At 29.4% G+C, this 11547-nt stretch overlaps 1 protein-coding gene across 1 annotated transcript; it reads left to right on the plus strand.

Annotated features, from left to right (window-relative positions):
- The first annotated feature begins 1357 nt into the window (after positions 1–1357).
- Positions 1358–10678, plus strand: LOC105950997 (low affinity sulfate transporter 3). Its single transcript, XM_012974390.2, has 12 exons — positions 1358–1938; positions 2300–2348; positions 2431–2638; positions 2748–2925; positions 3042–3107; positions 3193–3423; positions 3520–3646; positions 4057–4343; positions 8812–9005; positions 9111–9196; positions 10172–10248; positions 10324–10678. Exons 1-12 carry the CDS (start codon positions 1561–1563, stop codon positions 10474–10476), a joined length of 2034 nt encoding a protein of 677 aa, XP_012829844.2. The 5' UTR covers positions 1358–1560; the 3' UTR covers positions 10477–10678.
- Positions 10679–11547: the final 869 nt, after the last annotated feature.

Consider the following 11547-nt stretch of genomic DNA (forward strand, 5'->3'; position numbering starts at 1 on the left):
TACTTTTTATAAAAAAAAAAATCAGTTAGACTGGTTCTAACTAGCGGTTAGCGGTTACAAAAATGGGGAACTGTAACCGAAACGATTTTTCCAGTTCCGATTCCGGTTCGGTTAAAAAACCGTTGACACCCGTTCGATTCCTGTTCTAACCTAACTGGTGGTCATGTCTACTACATATGTGGTGTTTGCAAAAACTTATTTAAAAGTAGAAGTTCGTGATTGCTAGTTATGTGGATTTTAAGTTCTTATTTGTGAAAGTTTGAGGTGTTTGCAAATATGCTGGAAAATTAACTTAATAGGAAAAGTAGGTCTATGGATGTTTTTAAAAAAATAGTTTAAAGCAACTTATTTTAAGAGAAGCAAAAGCAAAAGTTGATTTTGCAAACACCTAAAAATAAATTATGATAAAAAAAAAAAAAAAAAAAAAAAAAAAAAAAGCTCAGAAGCTATTTCTGGAAGCTTTTGCAAACAACCCCTTAAACTACAACACAATTCTGTAAATTCATAGGACTTATAATTTATGTAGCACGGAAACTTCAACTTCTTAACGTTTCCGCGTTTCGGAAACTTTCGTGTCGGAAACTCGAAGACACCTACCAGACACCTTATAGGTCATTTTGCAATTTCTAAAAAGTTAGAAACATGTTTGAATTGCAAATTTTCAAATATTTTTGTTGTTTCCCTAATTATTTTCATAATGTAGTGATCGGCAATTTGATAGTTGATTGCACAATTTATTTTGAATATGAATATAGAAAAAGATTTATACATAAACAAAAGTTTATATATATATATATATATATATATATATATATATATATATATTTATAAATGCACCCCTATACTTTTAATATTTATACATTCCCCCAAATTCATGTCAAGACATGCCGCCGTGTCCTCGTGTCAGTTTTTCTTTTTCTCTGTATCGCCATTTATGTATCCGTGCAACATAGCCTATAATCTTATTTAACATATATATATATATATATATATATATATATATATATATATATATATATATATATATATATATATATATATATATATATATATATATATATCAAGTGTGTACAACTGCACACCCTATCGACTATGGTCGGGCTGTCACTGGCTCTACATATTATAAAATTCAAAATTCGAAAAAAAGAGTTATTGATATTTGATCAATTTCATATATTTTTTAAAGCACATCATTTAACTATTAATTAATTGAGCTCAATTTATTCGGTTGATATATTATTCAGGTTGAACTCTTCACACAAAACTTACAAAAATATATTTTCTCATATTATTTACGAGCTATTAAACAAATATTCTTTCACTATAAATTTGTGGCTAAAATAAACAATATAATGTCAAAAAGAATCTAACAAAGCTCCTATAAAACACTTACTAATCCACACACTAATGTCACACTCAATATATTCATGTCATGGGGCTAGTATTTAAAGTGGAGTTTGCAGAATCTTAATTCTCTCTCTCTCTCTCTAGTCTTTACTCTCTCTCTCTCTACACTTAAAAGAGTTCACCCAAACACTTCAAAAAAGAACAGTACCAATTATGGGCACCACCACCACCACCACCACCACCACTCCTCCTTCCGACACCTTCCCAATTATGGAGTTACAACAGTTGGATGCCGACGCCGCCGCTTCCTCCACCGCCGCCGCCGCCGCGTCGGAGAGGGGCAAATGGCTGCTCAGCTCCCCCAACCCGCCATCCCCATGGCAAGAAATCTACACCTCCGTAAAAGAAACTGTACTTTTACCCCAACCAAATAACAGACAACCTCGTACTAATACTAATAATAATAAATGGCCTCTTCTGTTCTTACAAGCCTTGTTTCCAATCCTTAAATGGGGAAGAAATTATAAAGCTACAAAGTTCAAGAATGATCTTATGGCTGGCTTAACTCTCGCCAGTCTCTGCATTCCTCAGGTTCCGTTCCGTTTTAATCGTCGTTTTTTCATTAAATATGTCTTGATTTTAAAAAATATATATATAATTTTAGACTAAAATGACCTTGTCTTATGATTAATAAGAGAGATAAATTAGTTTTAAAAAAAATGAAGTGTTAAAATTTTTAAGTGACAGATAATATTGAAGAAAAAAATTTCACAAAAGTGACAGATAATAATTAATTAATTAATTAATAAATATCAGCTGATCTCATTCACAATATATATATATATATATATATATATATATATATATATATATATATATATATATATATATATATATATATATATATATATATATATATATATATTTTTTTTTTTAATAATTATTTTTGCAGAGTATTGGATATGCTAATCTTGCAAACCTTGATCCTCAATATGGCTTATGTAAGTTCAAATTTCACATAGCAAATTAAATGTTTATTTTTTTATTTTTTATGAAATGTTTAATATATGTATATATGTTCAGACACAAGTGTTGTGCCACCTTTGATATATGCATTAATGGGAAGTTCAAGAGAGATAGCAATCGGTCCCGTGGCTGTGGTTTCGCTGCTTCTATCTGCAATGATCTCTAAACTCGTTGACCCAACCGTTGACCCGGCTGCTTACCGGAGATTTGTTTTCACCGTCACCTTTTTCACCGGAACCTTCCAAGCCCTCTTCGGATTATTCCGGTTCGTAATTATTTTTCTACCTTCATTGAAAAAAAAAAAATTAATAATTACAATAATAATAATTAGTGGTACTAATAATTTATTTTCTTGAATTTATATATATTTGCAGGTTGGGATTTCTTATAGATTTTCTGTCACATGCTGCAATAGTAGGGTTCATGGGAGGTGCAGCCATTGTGATAGGGTTACAACAATTGAAGGGCTTACTTGGAATTACACACTTCACTACCAAAACTGATGTTGTCTCTGTTGTTGGTGCTGTTGCTAAAGCACTTATTCATCACCAAGTAATTCATTAATTAATTAATTAATTAATTAATTACTCTGAAAATTTTTATTAATTGTTTTTCATGATTTTTTTTATCATTATAAATTAATTTTTTAAATTATTTATTTCACACAGTGGTTACCGTTGAATTTTGTAATCGGATGTACGTTCCTGATATTCATCCTAGCAACTCGATTCGTCGTAAGTTAATTAATTAATTAGCTCAATAATATACAATTTTTTTTAAATGTTTATTTATAAACAAATTTATTTTTGAAAATTGAAGGGAAGAAGAAACAAGAAACTGTTTTGGTTACCGGCAATGGCACCGCTATTCTCGGTGGTATTATCGACATTAATCGTTTACTTGACGAAGGCCGATAAGCACGGCGTCAAAATCGTGAAACACTTCAAAGGAGGGATTAATCCAATCTCAGTTAATCAGCTGGATTTTGGTGGTCAACATGTTGGTCAAGCTGCCAAAATTGGACTCATTTGTTCACTTATAGCTCTCACTGTAAGATTTTTCTTTAATATTAATATTAATAATAATATTATTAAATTAATTAATTAATTAAAAAAAACAATTAATTAATTTTTGTATTAATAACAGGAAGCAATTGCTGTAGGGAGATCATTTGCTTCAATAAAAGGGTACCATTTGGATGGGAACAAAGAAATGGTGGCAATGGGATTTATGAATGTTATTGGTTCTTGTACTTCTTGTTACACAGCCACTGGTTAGATCATTTTTCTTATTATTATAAATTAAATACGAATATATTTGTGAATAATTAATAAGGGTAAAACAAGAAAAAAAAATATATATTTAATGCAGTATTGAAATCCTAAATTGACAGATAATATAGAACAGGAATTGTGACACTTATATATATTCGTTGAACGGATGGAGCATATAGTTGGTACATCGCTACAAGAAAATGTAGTATTATATTATCGCGAATCGATAATACAAAACATTATAATTTATGCTTTATATTAAGTGACAAGATTTTGAATTTCGCCACCAATAATTCCTTATCGTTGTCTCCTTTTCTAACGACAACTTTTGTCTTAATTTTTTTTTTCTATATACTTAATACCAAAAAAAAATTGTCATTCTATGCGACAATGTTTCGTGTTCGTTCAGGTTCATTTTCGAGGACGGCGGTAAATTTTAGTGCGGGTTGTGAAACGGTGGTTTCGAATATTGTAATGGCGATTACGGTGCTCATATCTTTGCTGCTATTCACAAGGCTTCTTTACTACACTCCATTAGCCATTCTGGCATCAATAATATTGTCTGCATTGCCTGGACTTATCGATGTGAGCGAAGCGTATAATATATGGAAGGTGGATAAGCTCGATTTTTTGGTTTGCATCGGTGCCTTTTTCGGTGTCTTGTTTGGCTCTGTCGAAATCGGCCTTCTTGTCGCGGTATGTTTTCTTATATTTAAGTTATTATCATATTTCTTTATTGCATATTTTATTATTGTTACTCCCTATGCTTTAAAATAAATGTGATTAAAGGTTTTATCCATATATTGAAAACTTTATTACATATGAAGGAATTTTAGGAAAAAAAGATAAATAACAATTAAGTGAGATGGTGAGAGTTGATTAGTGTTTGAGAGAGTTGGACTCTTGAGTGTAAAATTGAAAAATTAAAACATTTTATGCAACATTGAAATTCTAAATTGACACGTAATATAAAACGAAAAATTCTCTAAAACAAAACTTAAAATAGGACTAGGGATGGAATCGGATCGACATAGCAATTTTGGGAAAAACAAATCCAATATAAGTGATAGATTAATTTGAATTTCGGTTAAAAAATCGGAAATCTTTAAACCGGAATCGACAATTGATAGTGTTATTTTAAAAAAGAATCACAATAAAAAAAATCAAAAATTTAGATTGGATCGGAAGTTGGAATCTCATAACAGGTATTCCCATTTCAATAATAATAAATGAATAAATAAATCTAAACTTTATTGATTATTTTAATATGTTAGGTCATGGAACTAATAATTAGAGTTTGATTTTGGATTTAGGGGAATGTGAAGAATAATAATCGAAAAAAATGTGTGGAAAGAGGTCTTCTGATTAATGGGGTCCATCATATTCCATAGTTATAAAGTTTTGATAATATGATGTGACATAGTATTAGTCTACGAAAGAATTTACTCAAAGTCAATGTCGTTTCGTATATGTTTTGTAGATGCTACATTCGGTGGTGGATAATTTTATTAACCTACACATAATAATACACATATTCATATGTATGTATGTGCGCTTAATTAATAGTTATTTATACGTATTTATAGTTCAAAATTATTCGATGTATAACATAAGGTGTAGTTTTGATAATATGATGTGATATGGCATATTGGTCTGAACAAGAATTTACTCAAGTCAATTTCGTTTCATACAGGTTTTGTAGATGCTAAACTCGGTGATATCCACCGAGTAATCTTAAATCATTGATCAACACATAATAATACACACATTCATGTGTATGTATGTGCAGTTAATGACTAATTATTTATATAGATCTATAGATTAAAATCATCCGATGTATTACATCAGGTGTAGTTTAGGCAATATGATGTGACATGTCATATTAGTCTGCACACAAATTTACCAAGTCAGTGTCGATTTGTATAGGTTTTGTAGATGCCACATCAGATAATTTTGAACCATTGATTTACACATAATAACACATATATTCATGTGTATGTGTACTTAGTGAATATTTAATTTATATAAATATATGGTTCAAAACTATCGATGTTTTACATCAGATGTAGCATCTCGTATACCTATCGCATATATATGATCTTTTGGTTCTAGATAGATGTAAAATTGTGTTTGTGACCACCACTAAACCTAAAAGTGCAACCCACTAGCTTGCACTAATAATTCCTTGGGTCTTCTTTCTTATAGTATGCATTCCATTTTATTTTGAGAAGATATTTTGGAAGAAAAAAATAAATAAAAATAAAGTAATATTTGTTTATATTTTAAAAAAATATATAAAAATCGAATCATTTTTAAAAAGAGTTTAATTGGATAACCTTTTTTGAAAATTAAACTGATGTGGCAGCGGTCAATTTTTTTTTTTTGAGGGAGTAGCAATTTAAAAATAAATAAAAAAATCCAAAAATATTTAAAACCTTATATTTGAAATATTTATATTTATATTTGATTTTTTATTTTAATCTTAAGAATAATTTCAATAATTTTGTTAGGTATTGTACCAATCGAATCAATTGAAGTATAGTGTTGTCCTTTTCCTTGACAAGTTTACTAAACGATGTGATATTTTCAATTATAGTGTAGAAAGGGAATCTTAATTCCATAATCAAAAACTTTTAGTTTTATGTGATAAGATGCTAAGAAAAATTTGTAGCAAGTGTCTTAAGAAGAATCAAAATAATTCATTTTAAATTTTAGTTTAATGACCATTCAATAATTAAGTGTCTTTCTTACATTCAATCATACATAAAACTAACAACTTTCAATTACATAAATTCAATTTTCTGATTTTCTTACATTTGGCACCTCATGCAGAACACCTTCTGAAACAAAAAATGAATAGTTAATCGTAAACAAAAAAGAGTAATTCTTTTTATAAAACATAAATTACAATTGTTTAACAAAATTTACAATTAAAGCCCTAAGGATATTCTGGTAATTAGAATCTATTTGATTCTGTTATTAATTATTATTAACTCTGTGAAGGTAAATTCGTCGGACAGAGAATTCCTGTGGACGCTAATAATTATGCAAACATAAATGATCTTTTTCGTTATTAAACCTTACTTTGGAGATATTAGTAATTATTAGAATTTCAATTTCATAAATAAAAGCCTAAAAATTTTAGGTTGAGACCTACTTTTCCCTTTTATTTTATTTATTTTATTTTTAGCATACTTTTTGGGGGCACTATAGGCTTTTTGTTTGACCGCGAGGCACTAACTAGAAAGCAAAAAAAAAAAACAAAATTGTCCAGGTTCAATGAATCTAAAAATCTCTTCACTATTTCTAGTGCTTTTTATTGGGAAAAAATACATGATGATAATTTGTATTCTAGTTTGTATATTCCTATCTATGAATGCACGTCAGATATATTTATTCATATAATTAAATAAATAAAATGAGCTAATATGGTTGAACTCAATCATTCAGCTGGTTTTTTTTTTTTATGTTCTAACTATTTTCCGTGTGAATTTGATTTAGGAAAAAAAGAAAATTACACATTTTTTTAATTATATCAAGTTTTTTTTAGATTTTACATCGGATTATATTATATATATGTGTAGATAAAATAAACCCTAAGAAAAACAAGAATAATAAGAAGAAAAGAAAATAAAAAATAATGAACCTAAAAAGGTGAAGGTTTAGTATGTCCAGGTTCAATGAATCAAGACAATCTGTCACCATTATTTGCTCTTTGAAATTCGCCAAAGAAAAGTAGAAAATAAAAAGTCACCTTACTTTCTTTATTTCTTTTAGAGTAAAAAGCTTGCCCCTTAAATTAGTAAGAGGGTCGATTTGCACTTTACACCCAAACAAATAAATTTGCATGTGTTTATTTTAACTCGTTAATTTATTGTATGGTGTCCTCTGAACTCAATTTTTCGGCAATTTTAAGTGGAATGTTAAAATATGTGCTTTGCACGTGAGGTTTTTAGGGGTAAATTCGTACCTGCACTTGCATCCTTAATATTAAGTACAAATAAACTTTAAAAAACATTTTCCAAATATATAAGTTTTTCATCACGAACACATACGAATGTAGTATGTATGCGGAATATATATAGATCTATGCATAACAACCTCGTTGGATAGGAGAAATTAGCCATGACCAACTATATAATAGCACGCGGTTCGATTTTAGTGTCCATGATTAATTTGTCGGGTCGACCCGCAAATATTATATTATCGTCCTTATCTTGTAGGCATGTTTTTTTTTTTTTTTTCTTTAGTTTGAAAATGACATCTCATACAATAGCATAAATACTTGAGCAATTCAAGAAAGGATAGTGAGATATTGTTAGCATAAATATAAAATACTATTGCCTTTAATGATAAAAGCTCATTTCGAGAATTAATTCGATCTTCGAAAAAAATATCCGACAGTTAAAGGATTTGTGTGCGTAGGGGTGGAAATGGTTCCGTTGATTCCGATTAAAAAATATTCGAATTTGGGATCGCTTTTTTTATTCCAATTTCTGAAATTCTGGTTTCTGATTATATTTGGAATGGAATCGGAATTGTATATAAAATTATCGAAAATTTTGATTCCCGGTCCGGTTTTCGTTCCGAAATACATATATATATTATTTTTATTTTTGTTATGGATTTCTTGCATTTTGCAGAAAAAAAACATTGAATTTTGTTTTTTTTTACTTCCTATATTATATCCAAATTTGGAATAAGAAATTATGATTTAATGCAATTTCCATTTTTTTCTGAATTCCGCCGATTCAGGAATTGTAATGAATTTTTGAATTCTGATTTTTTGGAACGGAAATTGGAACGCATTTTGACTTCCAAAAAAAAAACTGAAAGATTTCAACAAAAGTCATTTCTGATCCGTTCCGTCCGATTTCCACCCATAGTTCATAAATTTCGTTGGATTTATTCTATATTATGATCACAAAAAAAATATCGATGTGGTGTCGGAATAACTTCTGTACTAAAAGAAGTTACGTTGTTCCAATTTGAGCTACGAATAATTTAGATTGTTGAATTTTGAAACTTAGGATTTAATTTCACAACAGTAAGTTATAATATAATTTAAATCATTGCTCTCCCAATTAAAACTATTTTTAATTAGCCATTTTAATGCAATAATAAAAGTTCAATTTCTTGAATATTATTATTATATATATTGCAGGTGGCAATTTCATTTGCAAAGATAATTGTGAGCTCAATAAAACCTAGTACAGAAGTACTAGGTAGACTCCCAGGTACAGACATTTTTTGCAACCAACTTCAATATCCAGTGGCCACCAAAATTCCAGGCATTTTAATTGTTCGTATTAATTCCGGAACACTCTGCTTTGCAAATGCTAACTTCATTCGAGGAAGGTATATACTTATTTCTTTATTTTTATTGTAAATTAGTATTATATATATTTAAATTAAATTAATGCATGCATGCCCTTTTTAATTTTTGTTTTTTCTTAAATTCAGAATAATGAAGTGGGTGAAAGATGAAAATCATCGGTCGGAAGAAAGTACCAAGGGAGGACTTCGTGTAATGATCCTCGACATGACAAGTAAGTTATAATCGCGTGTGACGGTTTTGTAAATCATGCACACAATCACACACATATACATGCGGATGTGTGTAAAACTGGATAGTCGTTAGTAATCGGGTGTAGGTTCGAAAATAAAACTTGTGTGGCCAATTTATTTTGTTTGTGTAGCACAATAGAATTAGAGTCAAATGAAATTTTTAATTTACACATTTATATTTAGTTTAAGAATCTTTTAATGAATATAAATATCACACGAGAAAACAATGAATATTACCAAGATGTTATAAAGTTAGGGTTATTGTGACATAGGTGTAATCGGCCTAGATCCTTTAGATCGTTTTAATGAATGGAATAAAATCTCGATTATTGTTTAACTTAACAATTGATGTAGAACGAAAGTGTGAAAACGAATTAGTTTCTACGGATTAATCCTATAGGACAAAAGAAAGAAATTCAACTGCAAATAAAGTTATAACTTCTAAGCCAGCTATTTGCATTAATAAAAACTGAAAACCCTAATTAAATCAGAAAAATACTAAAAATTACTATAAATGGCAAAAATGAGTTAGAGTCGTCTGATTCTTGTAGATCTCGTATTTTGGGAACAACCCAATTTACGGAATCATTATCCGAATTTTCTATGATTTGTTCTAAAACTTTCCTAAAATAGCAAAAACGTCGTTTTGAAGGCCTAAATGTCTGATTGCCGAAATCTGACTTTCATCTTAAGATATGCTTAGAGAGTACTGATTGTTGCTCCGTTTCTCTTGAGATGGACTTCTTTTCGAACTCAAATACTAATATTATCCGAAAAACCCTATTTTTCTTCGGTATTTCCACATATTCCCGTTAATAATTCTTTTCATGTCCGATAAGATGTCCGTATCACAAATTTCAAGAATCAAATACGAAACTTTAAACACTATATCTATTTTTCTTGATATTTATAGACATAGTCATATATTGTTATTGACAAATAAGTTACCGTTGCAGATGTAATGAACATCGACACATCGGGTATTCATGCTATAAAAGAACTGCACAAGGAACTGATTTCGCGAGGGATAGAAGTGAGCACATAGTTCTCTACTTCTCTTTAACTTCTCTATAAAAAGAATAATTTATTTATTTATTTATTTTTGCAGTTAGCGATGGCGAATCCGAGGTGGCAAGTGATTACGAAAATGAAGGCGTCAAAATTCATCGAAAAAATTGGACCGGGTTGGATTTTCCTCTCTGTATCCGATGCTGTGGACGCTTCCCTTCGTCTGAAATCGAATGGCTTTAATAGCTGTTAAAAAACATAATATAATTTCCATTTTTACAATGGAAAAATAATAATTTTAAGATAATATTTGTATTACGTTGAATATGATGTCCAATGGTTTGAATTAGTGTGTAATATATACTTACTATTGATGTTTGCATAAGAATGTGAAGGGGAATGTTGATCGTTTTTCATTGCAAGAATAAAAGCTACAAAGTGAACTATTTTTGCAAGTTTTTGTATTTTGTGTATCTAATTTTAGTTGATTTCGGTGATTTTATAGTTAGTTTCGGTGGTTTTGTAGTTGATTTCGGTAATTTTTGTAGTTGATTTCGGTGATTTTGTAGTTAATTATGATTTGTGTATCGATTTATCGAACATATTCTTCAAAACAACACTCCAATCATCCATGCTTGTTTGTCAGCACGTACTTTCAGTTTAAACTGCACAAAATTTATGTGTTTGAAACACAGTGGTCTAGCATACTTCCTAATAACCCATATATGATTTTTTTTTTTCTAAACCATGCATCCTTGTTACAACAAATAACAACAAACAACAGTAAGTTTTTCTTGTCTTGTTTTTTTCATCAAGTTGCTTTGTTGCAAGAGGATGATCTGGTTGTAATCTGAAATATATTCTTATTTCATGTTGGAAAAATTGGTTAAAAGTTGAGTTATGAACAACTTTTGATTAATATCATTCACCACAAATTGGTTTATATATATATATATATATATATATATATATATATATATATATATATATATATATATATTGATATGCCTAATTCGGCCAACCCAATGGATTTACAATTTATTTACCTATTGGGCCACGAGCCCAATATTGAATACCACTATCATCGTGGTCCAATCACTTTCAAATAAGGTTTGGGCCAAACAATCTCAGCTAAGGTATAAATAACAATATGATTCATTTATTAAAGGTACGTCCTATTATCTGAGTAATACTACCCACTGTATTCTATAGACTGTTAGGATAGTAGACTAAAAGTATCGCTTCTAACTACATTTTTATTATTGAATTAATAAAATAGTTTATTATCATTTTATGAGAATCTGCACTAGGGTGTTCAATGCAT

The sequence above is a fragment of the Erythranthe guttata genome, chromosome 3 (genome assembly GCF_056151865.1).
Source record: "Erythranthe guttata isolate IM_541 chromosome 3, IM_541, whole genome shotgun sequence".
Taxonomy (NCBI): Eukaryota; Viridiplantae; Streptophyta; class Magnoliopsida; order Lamiales; family Phrymaceae; genus Erythranthe; species Erythranthe guttata.

Excerpts from the sequence above, each read along its gene's own strand:
- LOC105950997 (XM_012974390.2), top strand. The coding sequence starts at position 1,561 with ATGGGCACCACCACCACCACCACCACCACCACTCCTCCTTCCGACACC. Across the intron at positions 2,349-2,430 it reads TGATCCTCAATATGGCTTAT|ACACAAGTGTTGTGCCACCT; the intron begins GTAAGTTCAAAT and ends ATATATGTTCAG. Across the intron at positions 4,344-8,811 it reads AAATCGGCCTTCTTGTCGCG|GTGGCAATTTCATTTGCAAA; the intron begins GTATGTTTTCTT and ends TATATATTGCAG.